Source organism: Helicoverpa armigera, chromosome 24 (genome assembly GCF_030705265.1).
Source record: "Helicoverpa armigera isolate CAAS_96S chromosome 24, ASM3070526v1, whole genome shotgun sequence".
Lineage (NCBI taxonomy): Eukaryota > Metazoa > Arthropoda > Insecta > Lepidoptera > Noctuidae > Helicoverpa > Helicoverpa armigera.
This window is the reverse complement of record NC_087143.1, coordinates 10,079,704-10,099,743: the sequence shown is the minus strand read 5'-3', so window position 1 is coordinate 10,099,743 and position 20,040 is coordinate 10,079,704. Positions and strand designations below refer to the sequence as shown.

The 20,040-nt window shown below is 33.1% G+C and overlaps 1 protein-coding gene across 3 annotated transcripts in view; it reads left to right on the top strand.

Moving 5' to 3' along the window:
- Positions 1–20,040, top strand: part of LOC135118625 (uncharacterized) — a 57,836-nt gene that overhangs the window by 6,934 nt on the left and 30,862 nt on the right. Inside the window, exon 1 of one of the 3 annotated variants that reach the window (XM_064041124.1) lies at positions 1,256–1,409. The exons of the other annotated variants lie outside the window; for them this stretch is intronic. Within the exon in view, the coding sequence (XP_063897194.1) occupies positions 1,271–1,409 (139 nt within the window). The 5' untranslated portion in view covers positions 1,256–1,270. Of the gene's footprint in view, positions 1–1,255; positions 1,410–20,040 lie in introns of those variants that run through there. 3 annotated transcript variants of the gene reach the window in all.

Here is a 20,040-nt window from a genome sequence, read left to right as displayed (position 1 = left end):
CACGCATACGTTTATCTACATTACTTACAAAAATATCGAAACAAAGCAAAAAATATAATAACCCCTCATAATTCTGCCAATAATGTTCACTTGACTTCCGTCTAAAAATACAAAAAAAACAGCAATGAAAATATTTATAGAATTTAGATACCAACCACAAAAATCCAAGATGTACCTACCTAAATCCAAGACATTTTCACTCACTATTGACCTAAAAAAACTGGCCCACCTTATCAACACAACTATTTCTATAAATCTACGACAGTCAGCGAGGTTTATGGTGGGGCTACCGACCTCTCCAACCCCACTTTAGCACCACCGCTCACCACCACCCACCACCACCCACTTACACCCCTCACCACCACTAAGACCTACCACCATCACTTACGCAGGTCACAGGTCACTCTAAATGTCTCATAGTTACAATACAAAGAACGGTTTATATGATATTTTTCTGTCTCTTAATTGTACTCTTGTAAAGGTTTTTATTTACTTGTAAGTGTTTATTTATATGAAGAAAGCTATACGAAATTATTGTTTTTAATATTACGTTAGATGGTAAGGCTTGAAAGAAAATCGACTGATATGGGTCTCTGGGGAAAGTTTTACAATGAAAATAAAGAAAGCCGTCCCTGACCTAACAATTAAACCAAAGTAGGACTGACAGCCATAACAAAACATTTCAGTCAAGATTAATCAGTTATTAACAACGCCAGATAACGCTAATAACCTTTAATAACACAGCATTAGACGCCATTAACATTATCCGTCTCCTTGCACCGATCGATAATAACGGCAGATTATTACTAGATTTAAAGATAATCAATGCAAATTTTAATAATCGGTTATTAAATTAACCTGTTTGAATAGGCATATCTTTGAGACAAAGTCACGGACGTTTATCAATGGAGATAATGCGTGTGTGAGTACGACCGGCGCGGTCGCTTCGAGCCGAGCCTCTGTTTCTATTTACCGTACTCCACAGACAAACGTGCGCGCTCTATTACAATATTAAAAACTTTATTCTCTATTCGTAATTTGAAACAAAACTTTTTTGTGACAAACTTTTTTTTACTGTGCAGCCAGTGTTCGAAATTTGAAGTTTTTTTTTTTATTTGACGCGTGGAAAATGTTTTCGATTTTCAAATTGCATATTGAGTTTAGATAAATTTTGAATCTGTCGACTGCATTTTTGGATATTTTTGTGTGAAAATATAACTTAATAATTAAAGTATTTAGTGTGGTTTTAAGTGAAGACTTTATAGTTAAAATGGAGGTCCAAAATACAGCGGATGCTAAAGAGGAGTTTGTGTATGTTTCGGACAAAAGACTGATCGGCTTGCTGCCTATGTTCATTTTAGTACTCATCATCGTTTTAAGGATATCATGGACTCTTTACAAAAGCTTCGGTAAGTTTATCTTTTAATTATAAAAAATATAGAGTTCTAAACTAATACATCTAAGGGAATAATAAACTGCAGATATCGCCTTGTAAAAAATCGGACGCCGTAATATTTTATTTTATCACTTTGTACTTAATATCACGAGTTACGAGATTCATTGATAAATTAATAACAATTAGAGGATTGCTTCATAATATTTGTATTCTAGTTAACTAACCTCAATACAAAATCTATGTTATCTGTAGATTAAGTCAACCTTAATGTAAACAACGGTCTGTCCGAATTATAAACTCGTACTTACAAAGAACCAGAAAAAATATCAAAGAATTTGAATGTTTAATAGTGAAGGATATTAAATAAATACTTTCAATTTAAGTTACATACTTGTACAGGAGGTGAATGTACTGTATTCTTGATTCGGTTCCGGGATCATAATTTTACATGTAAAATGTCAACACAATATTTTCATGCCCATAACTCGTTTAATCGTTTATTGCTTATTAATACGAGAAGAAATTATTTCCTAAAAGAGAAACAATAAAACAAACTCTGTATTTAAACTACCATAAACTATGTTCTTATAAAAGGTTTCAACATTTTTCTTTGATAGTAAAATAAGTAGCTAGACGTATTGTTATCACATTTTTTTATATAAATATAACATAATCTATTGTTTTATATTATTATTTATTAAATACCTCGCAATCTACCAAGTACTCTCTATTTTTACTTTAGCAACATTCCTGTACTATAGGTAGATATTAGCTGCATTCCTACAAAACGTGGCGTTTGTAGCTAAACCCGTTTATAGACACAACTGCTGTCTACAGCTATATGTAATTATTATAGAATTCAACCTCTTTGACCCCTCGATAACTGGTCGATAGTTTATTTAATAGGCTATAGTTGTATTGTAGGAAAATTCATAATTGTATATAGGGTAAATAGGCACTTTATCACGCTATTTGAAATAGGTAATTATCTGGGTTTTATTCTAAGACAATTAATCTTAACATCTATATTGAAACTCTCTTTATTATAAAAAGCGTTGAACCTATTAGATAAAATCCTTATTTAACTCTGGTTTCCGTCAGCGGTTTTATTCGCATTCCAAGGGAGCTCCACCGTTTAACCAATTGAGTTAAATGGGCTATCTAACACTTGGTCCTGTAGTTCTTTTCATTAGCACATTCAAACAGAAAAACCGACAAACTCTTCATTTTTATACCGAATTCAAATAATTACTCACAGTTTTTCGTTCATTTTTCTAGCCCAGTATGTTAACTATAGGATAAAAACGCCTAGTCACCACTAATATTTGGGTTCTTTCTAGAAACTTCCGTTGATTAAGCGGCCATTTTTGTCCGAGCCATTAAATTATGACCGCCATAGCCTCGTCCTTGATATTAATGTAATAGAACCTCCATTTATTAATTAGTTCAGTGCTCAGCCTCGATCGCGTTGCGTAAGGTTGAATAACTGTCGCTCTATAGATCATAGACTAATAAAATACATAGTTAATTATGGCATTTTTATACGTGTTCTTGATTGAAAATTCAGATTTTGTAATTAGTGCTATTAATAGTCGAGATTCTTGAATTCATCGGTGCAGTCTAGTAGTGGTTTTAGTATTAATTAGTTTGTCTAGATAAATTGAATTTCGTAAAAGTAAATGACATTAAAATTGAAATATAATCGACTTGTAAATGTTGTCTTAACTTGACAAACATTTGTGAATAGCGCTAAGTACTTCCAAAAATGTTGTAATAATTAAATATTGTGTCCATTAATGGTCATTTTGAAGTACATTCATAGTTTATTTATGGAATAATTTAACCGAACATAGAATACTGGTCCGTATATAGCAGTTTATAAATAGAAATCCATTACGTTTGGCAGTAACATAGCTCTCGAGATAGAAGTTCTAAAACCTGTATTAGTAGTTCCTTGAGAGGAATGCACCGCATTCAAGTTTACTTTTCAACTGTATATTTACGTACGTACTTCTTATATTTTATATTCATAAAATTTAAAAAAATACGGTAGAGGTAGATATGACATTTGTTTTAATCTACATTTAATATCCAAAAAAACTGGGTCAGTAACACAGATTTAAAAACTATTCGATATATATAAAATGCCATCTTGGCGACTTAAAAAAACCTACTTCGAAGTTATAACAAGAATGAAATTGAAATATCTAAATCACATACCTAATTAACAAAACTATTAAACCATAGACAATTTTAGCTTTACAGTGTCAATTACGTGCTTAATAGGTATAAAGGACATAAAGTTGTGAAGTATTTTATCGTAAGAACCATAGATTATCCTATGTACTTACTACTTTGACATCTGGTGTCATTTCTAAGTTTATATGAACTAGACTACCTAAAACAGTCAAGTTTATTTAACTACTCTATATAGCGAGAGCATAAAACGTGATAACGCTTGTAATAATGCAGTAGTTGTAACACCAGTAGGTTATTTATTGTAGATAGTAAATGCATTATAGAAGAGCTTATGGAAATAGTTATTATTTACTGTAGACTACGTAGTCTCATGTAGGCTGTTTTAGGTTTTTCCCATTACTGTTAATAGGCATACTCAATCTTAAAGTCAATCAGATAAGGAACGTTGGTATATTGCAATATTTAAATAGCTTTCCAATTAGTTTAAATCCTGCATCATGTCAGTACAAAAATGAGTGAAAAATCAACAGTTACTTTCTTGAAATGTTAGTAAAAATATGTAGCGTTAATTCCGTATGCATTTTTCCTAACATTTTGAGTTATATTTCCGCAAAGTTACGCCTGATTCCAAAACTTATTTAGTTACTTTCTTAACTGCCAAAACAACAATAGGTTCGAAGGACCAAATTTTTTCCATGTCGTTGTACCTAACTGAATCTTGGTACTTTTGTACCTACTTAAGTCACCTGCTTTTCACAAATAGGTTTATTAGATTCATCATTGTTGTTTTCATCTTTTAAATATATGTCAAGTTGTCAAACTTAATCTCTGTGGACAATGACAATTTACATATGATTCACTACATTGTAATGTCGGTTAGTTGTCAATTTGTCTGTTTGTATGTTCGTATATTCCGTTACTAAGAACTTTGAGGTAAATGACTGTTCGGTGATAACTTTGACAGTCCTGTAGGTATTGAAATTAAATTGCATGTTTATCAACGTAAGATATTGATCTAAAATTGGGACGTGACTATGTGAATATGGACTTATTATCGCAACATACAAAATAATGAACAATAAACAAATTGTCCTTCCTATGGCTAGACAAGTTTATCCAAATAATCTCAAGTATCGGAAAACCTTATCAAAAACAGATTACTTAATTTTCATATAAAACAAATCCTAAAGGCGCGTACGCACGTACGAACACGAACATAGCGAACACAAACACCAGACCCGAACATTTGGTTCGTACGTATGGACGGCATATTCGAACACGAACGCAAACATAGTTCGAGTCGAGTTCGCGAACAACAGTCGTGAACTCTATCTTAGTAGCCATGACGGCGCCGTTGGAAGTAGTCGATTGTGAAGTTATTAAAGCGCTTCGAACACCGTCCATACAGAACACACTACAAGGATCGCCGCGAACATGTTTGACGAACAGAGTGTTCGATGTTCGATAGTGGTACGCACGTGCGAACCAAGTTGTTGCATATCATGTAACGCAACAAATTTGTTCGTACGTGCGTACGCGGCTTAATAGGTACAAGATGCAACACAAAGCTGTCGTCTAACTCCATTCAAATTCGTTGTGCTGTGACATCCCTCCGTCTTTGAATATTTTCAACTTCAATAGAGTTACAAAAATAGTCACGATTCGCTATTCAACCAACTTTGGTCATGCACGACCGTATAACTCAGATCATTCAACTATCAAACACATACATACCTGCACAGTCAACTTTAGGATTCATTTTATACTCGAAGGTTTGTTTTTTGGATTAGTCAAGCAGTTCCAAGGATAGTTTCGTACATACAAACACACTTGTTCAAAATTGTTTATGATTAGCTTCACCTGTCTAGCAGAAGGTCTTAAAAACATTAGAAAACTTGAAATAACAATGTCTATTCAACCGTTACCATATGAATACATTATCGTACAATACTTCATTATGTATAATATTTGCCTTCGACGAAATTGTTCACAGTTTAAATACGAATATTATCCAAATGTTATTCTGGTGTAACCCTGACCTGGATGCGAGGAGTCAGAAGTCATCACAGTTGACAACACAACAAACAAACCGATTCAGCGATTTACTCGACCATCGTAAACACAAGATGAAGTTAATGGTCCATCCGAGAATTAAACGCTTTAGTAACTACTTTTTGTAATGAGCAACTATGTAGAATCTACCGTATTTATATTCCTAACATTCATAATGAGTGCTTAGGAAGCCTTTTTCTTTTCTAGTTAATATGTAGAAATCCTTGTGAAATTATTGGTTAGGAAGACTGTTATGGAGCTGCGGGATTATTCAGAAGAGTTACCGTGTAGCCCTGTTACCCAAAGGGCTTTAGAAGGAATTGGTGGGTTTAGCCAAGTCAGATATTCCCTTACGCTACACCCTCAGCGGGAAAGGTAATTTTTGATGACTTCTATCTCCGAAAAAGAAGAATTGACACTTTTTAATACAAGCATAACTGACTTATGAGAAATATGACTTAATACTATATTGCAAGTATTCTACATTAGGTTCTAGTCGATTGACTTGTTTGCAGTATTGAAGAACATTACAAGCATTTAATGACAAAAAATATAGACGAACACGTCATAATTTTTGAAATGTTCTCAACTGGTCCAACCAGTTTGTTTCGCGATGGAAATAGATGCTAATAGTCACGTAATATTTTGGATCTTTGAGATTTTTTGTGGTCTCTAGAACCGTCTGTAGTCTTGTGGCTTATAATCGGATGTTGAAAGGATGCGGTTTTATTTTAGTGTATTTCTTTTGGCTAATTAAAACGATATTTCATTCTAGAAAAATCAATTGTTCAAGTTCCTTTCTTATACTCTATTGTTTATTCTTTATCTTGTAATGATTTTCGAGTGATCTCATAGTCTAGGTTTGTATCTTGTATCGTTATATTTGATTTAATCAAAGGTATCAAAGGTATAATTGACACAGTGTCATTTAAGGACCCTATCTTGGGGACTTTGCTCTTCACACTTTACAAGGTCATTCAGGGTGGTTCAAAGTGCTAATAAACAGTAATAGCCCATAACAATATTATCTATATCTGCCAACAAAGCAATTAGTTCAAATGAGGTTATTGAAGGTGTGTCATCGGTCTCCAATGAATTATGGCGAACACCGCACCTGTGTTCTGTTAGATCACCTTTTGTTATACGATAATGGACTTTATTGGGTTTACAATAAGGTGAATAGTAATATTAAATTGAAACTATATAGGTACAACATACATATATCTAGTACTCAGTACACCTGAGTGCATGCATAGAATAGAGGTGACAGCAAAATAAACTTACAAAAAATTGCATTAATTAACATGAATTTTATTGTCTATAAAACTTATTTTTTTATTTAAACGAGTACGGATCTACAAATTTCTTCCAGCTTAAAGTTATCTTTTATAATATGTATCTACATCCGCCAGCATTTAGCTTCTTGAATTTCTTTGAAAAGGATGTTAATAATATTTTCGTAGAACACCTTATTCAATAGGTACTTTATATGTATTAGTTTCCTCATATTACAAACAACTGTTTAATGATTCAAGTCACAAAAACCCATTAATTACCATACTCTTGATTCATCTTGACATCTCTATAAATAAAAGGGTTTTATTGACTTCAAACACTAAGTTGCAATAACACGACACAGTAAAGATGTTCAAGGTGACGATCCAAAGAAAGCGAAAGTACATTATTAATATTCCAGTCTGACCGGCATTGTTATGTGCTAGCGAGTTACTGCCGAGACCTTCATACAAAGCACTACTTAGCACTGTTGTATGGGTTGGGTGCACAGAGCATGTAGCCTACTGGACCTGCCATGAGCAAAGATAAGACAAAAACTCAAAGTAGGCTGAAAATCTGCACTTTTTTAAGGTCAAGTTTACAAAAAACAGCTCCCATAAACACTCGCCCGTCACCAGTTCCTGTGTTTTAGCTGGGAAGAAGAACAGGTGGAATAAACTCCCCAGCAACACTATTATCGTTATATGGTTTGAAGAACTGGTTCTATATAAAACAAATTACATAAATAACACATGTCGTATAACATTCAATAACGTATTTAACCATATCGGATGGCACATACCTTCTTACCTAAAGCTATAAAAAGTCTGTCAATATAGGTAGCAAGTCAACGCATTAAATAGTAATGGCTCACTCATGAATTTTCGATCACATATTTTCGTACCTCCTCATGTACATACAATATGGCTTGGTCTCCTCTCGCACCTTTTTTGACAAAAGGGAAGGCACATCGTTAATTTCTCCAGTGGTTTAGCTGCTCTAAGTCCGGGTGGGCAAGCTGTGTCGAGTTCAGTGCTCCACATAGTAATTCGTCGTGAAATGTTGCTTGAACCGAGTTTTGATGATGATGTGGGAGTAATGGACTGCATGCTTCTTGCTTTTATGAGTTCAAGAGTTTTATTTGAGTCGTAATAATAGAATTATAGAAGTATATTTATTCTTCTCAACTCCTGTTGTTGCGTTTGCAAAAACCGTTTTAAGCAAAAAAGAAAATGTGACTTTACCTGACAGGACTTTATAAGTGTTATCAGTAGTTTTCGGTGACGTACTTATTTCCAAAAAAAGTGTCACTTGTACAGAGCTGCAATAATCCTGTATAAATTTTAAACTAAGCTAAGTCTTTGCTAGTCTTAAACCTCATTGTAAAGGATCATTATCTCAAAACACCATCTTGGAAGTAGGTTCGTGCCTCCGCGGCGTCGTGTAGCCGTCACCTAGATACTCTTACCTTACTGAATCGTGACGAGAAGTACCGAGGCCTACGTACCTCGGCTCATTTCCTAATACAAGAGAAATAAGTTGATATTAACCAAAGAAAAATACTAAGAACATGACGTTTAAAAATAGAGCCGTTACTTTGATATCTCGAAACCCATTTGGCAAAGTGTCATGGAAGATCTGACGTTGCCTATCTACTTTATATGCTAAATGTCACATTCCACAGCTGTCTAGCTTGCAAATGTAAATAAATTGAACTTCATATTCTATACTAAATTGTGTAGCTGAAGTTTGTTTGCTGGCTTGAATGCACTAATCTCAGGAGCTACTAGTCCAGTTAGAAAATATAGAAAGGCTGTGGCGGTGAAACTAACTAAAAATCCATTTTCTAACAAATTCTTCAAAGACACCTACTAAATCGAAGCTTCATTTGTAAAATATTCCGCAGAGTAATTCTTTTGTCACAAACATAATCTTCACAAAAACGTCTACTCTACGTCATTAGCTGTTTATAATTGAAGCGTTCCATTGTTTGTTTTTTTGGTCCTTATCCACTAGATAATCTTCAGAAATTGGTCCTTCGAACCGTGTGATGTACACAGAGACTGTAGAGTTTTATTTCAACAAGTTTTAAATTAATGCAGATACACATATGTATAGTGAGTGACATGCGTTTTAAAAAGAAAGCAGTTAGCCTTTTATAATTTGTTTGTCAGTCCGCCATTGATCGAAATGAATTCAAAGCTTGGAAGTTCATGAAGAGTTTTAATCGGTATAAAACATCGGACCCAGTACTGCAGTGAATTCCTCACTACATTTATACAGATATCTGTCTCATCATTAAATCGTGTCCTCACGATTCCCTCATTTCTTATGCACAATATTACTTCATATTCAATGTAAACACTTGACGTGAGCTCGAACAATATTTGCGGCGGCTAGCGCAAGGTTTGCGCAAATTGTAAGATAAGTTAGCGCAGAGTGAAGCAAGGACTGCGCAAGAGCAACTATGAGCGTTTTGTCGGAAATTATCTTCAGTAGATTGAGTGTGGCGTGTTGATTGATGCCTCAGATTTGGTTGCTAAATTATGGGTAATCGTGGTATTTTTTGAGATTTAGGTAGGTACTTGGGTATTTACATGCGTTATAAGAATCTTGGACAGCAATAACTGAGTTTTGGGCACGATAAACTGTAGTCGGCGGCTGTCATTTGAACATCTTTTACAGTCGTTACTGGCAGAAGCCAGTAAGTTTGATAACCAGTCTTATCAAAGGGTTTTCGGTTGCCCGGGTAACTGAGTTGAGAAAACTGTTTTATCAAATATTCATCATTACTATTTTCAGCGAAATCATCAATCATAAAAAATGCTAATGTTATCATAAAAGTTACAGCAATGTAACTGTTGCAATCTACATAATTTATTGTTACAATACATAACTGTTAGTTGCGTTTGTACTGATAAGAACGTCAGGATTACGTTACAAATGCATAAATTAAAACAATTACGTATTTTAATAATAAATTCAAAGCAAATAATATAATTATGATTCTATAGAACTTTTAAATAGATATAAGGAGTATGTTTAAATGTCGCAAAACATTGAAGCGAGCATTAAGAGAGCGATTAGGTACCTATACTTAATTCAATATTTACACATGACTACCTCAATTTTTTTTCGAACAACTCGGAAAGGAAATACCCACAGAACACTCGACTTGAAAGATGAGACTAATCTTTTTATTACTCCTTCAACAATGATACCATTTGAGGATAAATCTCTATCTTTTTTCCGAGGAAAATGGTGCTAAAAAGCATTCTAATATATGTATATAGATCTAAGTATTATTAATATTTAATTAATTAGCTGTATTCGGTAAATATAAAACGACCTTTAGTATTAAACTTCCATTGTGTGTCATCAAGTAGGAAAATAATTGGTAGTTCGTTAACAATCATCGGGGGATCTACCTCGTACCACGAACTTAGCATAATTCAGACTAATATTTGCCATCACTTGATAGCAAAGACTATTTATTACCATATGAAGTTAATGAGTAATGGCTCTATCTTTCTTTACATTCGTTTCGGAGGGGGTTTTTATGTAAGTATAATGTAATCTTTCGTTGTCTTCTTCTTATAATCGTTAAAATAGTCTAAATATGTCTTATTTGAATTCTGCCATTTCTCTCTCTACTTATATTAACATCGGTTTTACATCTTTGTCAGTAGTTAGGGGTAGTCAGAAGCCACAAAGTGAGACAACCAGTCAAATTGTGACTATGGCTAGATTCAAAAAGTAAAATGTTAATGTTAGACTGGACCACTGAAACAACTTTGTAAACGATAGGCTGATAATGATTTTTCTACCTACAAAAGTTTTTGTTTCCCAAATTATTCAGCATAACATGAGCACATCATTACATGTTTGTCGCACCGTAACGTCTGTCGCCGCTATTATTTAGACAATGTACTCTGAAATGTGACTCTCATTACACGAACCGGATGAATTCTAATGAGCCTTATTATGGGACAAATCCTTTGAAAATATCGTGGGCTTGCTGGCTTTTGTTATGATGTTAAAATTTTACATGATGTTGGTGTCGAAAAACCTTAACTGGAGTTTAGGAAAATACCTCAGTATTTTTTTGTTATGAAATTTTCATCTTGTATCTTTTGTATAACATGTAGGTTGCTTTGAGTCGTTATCGCATCTTATTATCGTTATGGTTTCCTAAATTCAGTTGCAGGATTTTTTATTGGATTCAACTTCCAGTGTCCAGGTTCTATGATAATCATTGTCGTACAAACAAATAGCATAAAGGTGTTTAATTACATACAGCATTAATAAGATTGTGTGAAAGAAACATATTGTATTAAAGAATAGCCTTCAATTGAGAAAGTCTATATCTAGTCGTTATTAATACACATAGGTAATATAATATGTATGTCTATGTATCTCTGGCTTTCACTTATAATAACTTTTACTTTTCAATAGGTATGTACCATTTAAAATTTGTAACTGTCACTTATAATTTTTAATTAGTCGGTTGCATGCCTAGTTACAAACTAATACTAAGTGAACGCTATTGATATTTTACAAGTAGTTGTTAAAAGATGTTTGAAATAAAATGACGTGTTCTAGCAATAGGAATGGATATGCAAGAAAACGTAGTTTTACCAAATCGAAAAATGTAGATTTGATCACACAATTCTATTATTATGCATTGACATTAATATGCTTCCTGGAAGCTTGATCTCTTTTGTTTCAAATGTCGACATTTCATTTTTTTATCCAAGGTTATTACATAATTATTGAAATATCATAAACAGACTAGAATGTTGTTAAAACATGTTATGCAATACAGGTCAATTGAAGAACCATTTTTGAAATTTTGATTCAAAAGTATAATTTTTGTAAATGCCACCGAAAATAGTGTAATAAAATCGATTTGGAAATATGCTGTCGCCTAACATATAAATATAAACTGCAAAACAACGAAAACAATGCATTTGAAATAAAACCATAGATAAACAGATGGCTGTGAACTATATTGGAGATCAAACAGGTGACATTGACTTCACAAACAGAATACCTACCTTGTTGGTATTATTATAGAATTCACGTCATCATCTGCTTTGCATTTTCCCAGCTCTGTTGGGATCTCTTATTTGATATAAATCGATTGCGAATTAAATACTGTTATTATACAGTTCAGATAGGCAGTCACTCCATGTAAAACACTGGTAGGACTCAGATGTATTAGACTGGAAGCCGAGTCCAACAAGGTTTGGGAAAAAGTTAGACATATGATGGATATACTTATTTTTTTATTATCATACATATTGTTTTAAGTAAGTAAAGACTATTTTGAAAATGTGAGTAGCTACCTAATAAAATTAGGCTCCATGAACGAATCGGTGCAGTAATATACTCTAATCACCACCAGACACATTCACTACAATTAGATACACCTTAATTCCTTCAAAATAACAGACTTATAAATTACCCTCGTATGTAGGTCAGTGGCTGATAACAGAACAATAGAAGGAGATTATAGTCTAGCGAGTCCAGTCGCACTGGGTCGCTGTGGCTTATCTCGCAACGTGTGACCAGACACTTATTGAATGACCACGTCATTCTGTCTGGTTGAAGGTCTTCAAATTTAAATTATTTATAGAGTTTGTTCTTTAAATAGATGTTATGTAGAACATGTTAATTATGAAAGTATGTAGGATCTTAATTCTTGGACGTTTAAAACTTTTAAGATGACTAAGTACTTAATCTTGGAGTTATTACCTACATATGTCCGTTTACAAAATATTTGTATAAGTGTAATTTGGTTTGAGTTTTTGTTTAGATGTTTATTCTTAAAGGTATACTAAAAAATGTTTGCTTATCGTCATATAAATCCTATATAGGCTTGATTGCTTGAGCAATAAAAATTCTAAAATTAACTCAAAGCCATAAAACATACTCGTAAAAGATTGCCAAGAATTTACTAAACACTATGTTGAGTTAATTCTTACTACATTGCTCAATGAAGTTTATTGCGATCAGCATTTTTTACTATAAATAGATAACATACGTTAGAAAAACAGGAAAATAGAAATCTATTTTGAAAAACACTTGAACTATTTTTACAACTCAAGTTATAAATACTCGGATGATAGATTTGCGTTGATTTGCGTAAATAAGATAAAACTGATAGATATTAGTCATGAATCCCGTGACTTTTCATGCACATTTATCGTGGCATACCTATAAAAATATGCTATTTACGTACAAAGAGAGCGATTGAGATAAGATGTTCGATTTTTGATCGATATTTTCTGGTCTTTTAAGAATGATCTCGTTGAGTGGCCTTATTGATAATGCTGAGAGGATTCTGTTGTTTATTTTGTTAACTAATGTGTTGATATCAATTATAATAAGGCACTAGTTTCGGATAGCGGTTTCACCTGTGTTGCATCGGAACTACTTCGATCGCCTTGTTAAAAAGTAGCCTTCCTCGATAAATGGGCTATCTAACACTTATTTTTAAACGGTTTTAATAAATAAGAAATATTAGCACCACAAGTACATTCACATTCAAGCTAAAATTCATCTTAAGCTTTATACTATTAGTATAGAGAATGATTATAGATAAAGATACTTTAGCTGCATTTGAAACCGAGATGAGTTGGTGTTTGGATCCGCAATTGGTTATGCGTTCCGCAATGCTCAAATGGCTCATAAATCTCAAAGTACATTGCAACGTGTACATTAATAATATAATTTTGTTGCATTTTAGGTCAGTACCTACGTTCTCTTTCGTCCTTGTGTGCACAATATCATGTACAAGCAACGAGTATAGTTGCTATTAGAACCTCTTTAGCAATAGATCTTATCGAACACATTTGTCTATCCAATTTGTAGTTATCTATGGTTATCAAATAGCTCGACAGTTCATGTCTGGTGTACTTAGTTATTTTGTCTATTTCTGACTTACATACCGACTGTATAACTAGTATTTTAACATGGCATTGCTCTGATATTTTTTGTTGATTGTTGTCCCATGTGACAAAAAATGTCTTCATCACACCATAATGTGTTAATGCTAATCTACGTATAAATTGGTATTGGAATACTTTAAATAATACCTAATTATAAAGGTATACTCGTGTCGGTATGATTTATTTGATTTGGCGTTAAATCTATGATTCTATAGACAGCTTTGGTTATTCGGAAATGATAGTTACATTCACATGATAAACTCTTATCTTAACATAGAAGTTATGTAAATAACTTAAACGCTAACTCTGTCTTATGGCCTAGGTCATGGTCTCATGCAACATAAATACCTCAGTGAGATGACATGCAATCCATCAAAGCTATATTAAAATTATCATAAACATCCAGCATCAGGCACTACTTTCATGTTCACCGATAAAATCGGCCTTCTATTTGAAGGCACAGATTTAAAAGACCGATCTTTTCACCGATCAATAATTCTGATAAAAGAAAATAGACAAGCAAGTGCTACGTGAGATATTTTTGGAAAACCTCGAATTTTCAGATTATGAGATAAGGTGACTTGAATTTCCTGTCTGGAAAAGGAAATGACTTGAAATTGTTTTTGGTCATTAGATTAGAATAATCTAGAAGGTTTATAAATTAAATTGTAATAAGTATTGGGAGCAATGGTTCTATTGTTTAGTTATAGTTGACTCATTCGGATGACATCATGCCAGTTATAAAATTAATGAAACAAAAACGAATTTAATGATAAACTAGAAGTAAAAAATATGTAACACATAGTCACGTAGTGTTGTTACTAAGTCATTTAAATAACTTAATATGTATCATTAAATGATACTGTGCTTTTTATTAAGAACAAAAACCTCACTTAATTTATTTAGGCTAGAAATTATAATAACATTATTGGCTATATAAAAAGTGTCAGTAATTATTTAATTAGGTATATTGGCCTTGGACGTTAATGTTTGAGCTACTTATCACCATCATCATTTAATTTTTTTTGTTTTGTTTTTATGTATTTACCTTATTTCGGTTGTAATTGTGTTCATTGTTCCTTGGTTTTTAATTATTTTAATCCTGTTTTTTAAATTCAATGTTTATGTAACGCGTATTATTGTCATTGGGGCATGAGGTGCTAACCTATAAGTAATTGTAATACTAACCATAGCTATAAGAATTCTTGTTATGTATAATGTATCAGTATATACAATTGTTGGTTGGCCAGAAATAAATAAATAAATAAATCATCCTCCTGCCCTTATCCCAATTTTATTTGGGGTCGGCGCAGCATGTTTTCTTCTTCCATACTCTTCTATCTGCCGTCATCTCACAAGTAACATTCTTTCTTACCATATCTACTTTCACACAATCCATCCATCGTTTCTTTGGTCTTCCTCTTCCACTATATCCGTCCACGTTCATACTCATTACCTTCCTCACAACATGACTCTCATTCCTCCGCATCACATGACCATACCACGACAGCCGATTTCCACGCAGTTTTTCTGATACCGGCGCTACTTTCAAACTTCCTCTTATATACTCATTCCTCACTCTATCCATTCGCGTAACTCCACACATACCTCTTAGCATTCTCGTCTCTGCCGCATGCAATTGTCTTTCATTCGTCGCTTATCACCCTAGGTAATTTAGCTGTAATAATGCAAAAAAAACATGTAATTCCGACGAATTGAGAACTCTTTTTGGGAAGTCGGTCAAAAAGGCAATATTTTGTTAACGTATGGACTTATTACAGACATCTTATTAGGATTCCAAATATCCGGTGGATTCCTTAGAGTTTGTGTATTCATCGTGTAATCTCGCAAGTATTAAACAACAAGATTGCTTAGATATGAAAGTTGCTCAACCATTAATGACCGCGATTGTACTTTCATAAGGCTTTTCATAAATAGCCTTCTGAAGGTCCCACTGTCAGTTTATATATAAATAAAAGAAGATAATATCATGATCATCTGATATATATTTGAGTCGAATCATGTGATCTAGTCACGCTGGTAGTTATCAGTATAATTTCGTTAAGCTGCTCTCGAAGTCGGCTCCTTTGATACAAGTGTGTATCTGCGTAATACACTTCGAGTGGATTTATTTGTTTTTCTTCAAACTGAGAGTTTCCGGATAAGGTATGGTGCATCAAACATATCATTCTTGTAACCCCCACGGATGTGTTACTGTCTTTACGGGATATACTTAGACAGCTGTATGCGGTAAATATGTAGGTATAAGTATACCTATGTCATCTAATGCCACAAGTCTCGCTTTAAAATCACTTAACAATAAATATATAAAAAGAATACAGACAGTTTATGTACAATGGCGAGCTTAACCCAGAATTGGGTTCTCTTACAGCCAACCTTAAAGCCATAGAGAGAATAGAATCATAAAATCTATATTGAAATTAGCTAATTTAATTATTTACAAACTACCGAAGCTTGAAAATGAGCTTTGAGAAACTGAAGCTTCATCATCCGCCTTCTTGAGGCGGAAACACAGCTTGCCTACATTGTTCGAGTGAGAACGATATTTTTGGCCTCCTTATAACTTCCTATATTAAGAAGACTGGTAATTTCCACCGTGAAATGATGCTGTGCATACTCTATTAACACGGAAAAGGGCAATCCTCATAATGACTGAACTAAAATCCGCCGGCAGTTGTACGAGATAACTAGTATTTGTATACGTTATCACAAAGATTAGCGCTAAACACAGTTTCGTGTTAGCTAATGTGTCATTAACATAGTAAATATTGTGTTGTTTGTGTTTCCTTTAATTTTAGTATTTATTTTTATTCTTAGAAATCACGTTAAAACTTCTGGTCCTTTGATCCGAATTTGAATTACGTATGTAACATAAATAAAAATACTTTGACCCGTCTTGACTAAATCTAGTTTTAATTTTTATTTCAATAATCTGTAACAAAATTATCATAACACTTAAAAGTTATCTAACTTATTCTTCCGGAAACCAATAGGTATTTTACCATGGAAAAAAACTATACAAGTAACATTATAATGACAAACATACTTATAACTTATTGACATAACACTAAACTGAATTATGAAAGTCACCACCCATTCAAAAAATATGTAAACCATTGTTTTCCTTCAAAATAGCGATGTCAGTGCAAAAAAACAAGCGAACCCGACTACAAACACTAGTCCAGAATATTCTCGCAGATATTATCGATAATGACCAGATAACAGCCGTTTATTATGCCAAGTATTTTAACCTAAACCAGCTTTACTGACACATCGTGCGTTTAACTTAACTCAAATTACCAATATTCATACAAAATATAATTAGCTTACTAAAAATCTATAAATTTTCCTTTTCAAGTGATTTAGTTGCATGTAATTCAATATTTTTTCAAAATGGAAACGTATTCCGCAGACTCGGATCCGCAAAAGTCTAGCGTAGTTACAAGTGTTTGGTTTAAATTAGTTGTATTACCGCTGTCAATATCGTTTATATTACTGCTGTGTTTATTGTATAATTGCTACAGAAATAACGTGGAAATGTAAGTATTGTTGTTATTTACTCACTCAATTAAATGATTTGCACTCACTATATTACTATCTATATTTCAAAAGTTCCAAGTACCAGAGCTAGAAAACTAATATAAAAATTCCACACTTGGAACTCTTACCACTACTGGATTAAGGTTTCAGTCAATTAAACAAGCAATTTTTGTGATTCAGTTGACTTGAGAATCTGTGTCTAACTGTTACGCACAATTTCATCATGCATAATTTTTTTTTTAAATCATCAAAACTGCAAGTATTTCTGTAAACTTTAGTAGAACTTTCACTACACTGAAATGGAACTGTAAAGATTTTCATAGTAAGAGTTTTCACATGTTATAACTTGTTTACAGTTCTTTGTTCGTCCATGAACTAATCAAATATGATAAAATTAACAGAACAATTTAGGCATGCCTTAACATTGCATCATCAAATTAGGTGCTTAGGTACTTACTACTATTAGAATATAATATAGTTAGAATATAAAACTTTCACCCACGCAGTTTACAATCTCTATGAGAATCAGCGAGTGTTACTTATCAATAGTATTGATTTGTTTGCAAAAGCTTTTAATGTTCATGACCTTTTCTTATCATAACATTGTTCTTTCGAACAAAAACATTAAGGCATCGGGTTCTTTTGTTCTATTAGGAGTCTGCAAATAATTCTCAATGGAGTTAAGTAGAGTGTCTATGGAGTTTCTTGCCGGCTCTTCTCTATGAGACCAACTTTTTGTAACCGTGCAACTAGTGTGACGTTTCATAGGAGCCTGCAAAGGCCTATTTAAAATAAAAACATTTGACTTTGGCTTAGAGTTTTCCTTTCGTATACCGGTATTCAATATTCCAAAAATAACTCATGGTGCTCAAGTCCTATGTATTTTTTTAGATTCGGAAACAAGGAAAAACAAAGCTTAACATACTTACGTGACTTTTAGGACCTTGTGTTCACAGCAAGGTCCCTCATGCACTCATCTGTGTGTATGTGTGTGTGTGTCAGTCGAAGCAATTGGCGAGTTCCGATTATCATCCATTAACTGAATAGCCTAGTTGCAGGCAATCAGATGATTCATTTAGTATTTTACGAGTTTTGCTCGGACTGAGGTCACAGATACTAATAAATTATCATCAAAAGTATCAGCTTTAATTGGCTAGAGTCAAATTATATACACGAGTAACAGAATTTTGAAGTGTTTCATAGTATCAGTAGGCATACAATTTAATTTAACAGCACGTAGTGACAGGACGAAATGAAATCAGTCAAAGTAAACGGCCTGACTAAGTTAAATACTTTGAAAATTATTTTAAAACAACACGAAACCGATAATTTTACTATAAACGATCAGTAGTAGGTACATAGTTTTTGGTATTATTGTAGTCTATTACTACGGCAGTAAAAATAGATTTTATGACAAATTGATTAGCATGCAGTTCCTAATTACAGCTTCTATAAACATTGTAAGGTTTTTATGCTCATATGAAGGCGAACGGAAAACATAAAATAAACTGTTAAACCCACGTCTTTTGCTGTTATTTTTAGACTCGTTTTGATTATATCTAAAAATAAACTTTATATATAAATACAGCTTTGAATTTTAAACTGTTAATGGCCATGTCAAGGTAGTGTTCTGAAGTATTCTCCTGTTTTTACCTTTTTTCTATTCAAGCTTGTATTAATATGTTACTGTGTTATTGTCACAGCCTTTTTTTTCGACCCACTGTTGGGCACAGTCCTCCTCTAACATGGAGAAGGATGGATTTTGTTTTTTGTATTTATCCACTTTTTCCACTTTCGACTTCATCCACTTTTGGGCATTTTAAATATTGAATTACAAGTGCCGCAACAAAGCATCAACTGCACTTGTAGTAGTAAAGTTATCTTTGAACAACCTTAAAGTAATAAAACAATTTTTTATCCACCATTTTCACATTTTAGATAACATTGTTACGTTTACATTACAACAAAGAATGTAGCTTTATATAACTTCCTACGTATACTTAGTATATGCGGTAGTGAAGATAACAATTAAAGGCGAAAAGGAAGAGATTTCATTTCTAATTGTTTTTCCGGTGGAAAGTTACATCCCGAGGACCAGATATTTTTTATAAAAAGTCAAAGTCAAATCTTTTATTTCATTTAGGCCTTTACAAACACTTATGAACGTCAAAAATATAACCAAGTTTGATTCTAGTTGCCCATTCCAAAAGTAGCTTCCTATGGAGACGTAGGGGCAAAAAACTCCAAAAGGACCAAAAATCCATTTTAATGCTATTATGGAAGCGCTTTTGTGTACAAATGACCTTTAAAGGTGAAGGTCTAAGTAGTAAATTGTACTCGCAACCGGCGTGTATACCTGAGTCGAGGTATGGACGAAGCTAAAGAGGCATGAAAATATCGCAGTAATGGCTTGCTCTAAGGTCATGTAACTATCTAGAAAGAAAGAAAAATATTTTTATTGGCACAATACATACACAGTATATAACATAAATTAACAGTAAAATAAAAGTATCACCGAAAACAATTCAGATAAAAAATAAATAAAAAATAATAATAAAATAGGCTCAACATTTAAAAATATAATAATAAAAATTGTGCCAACAA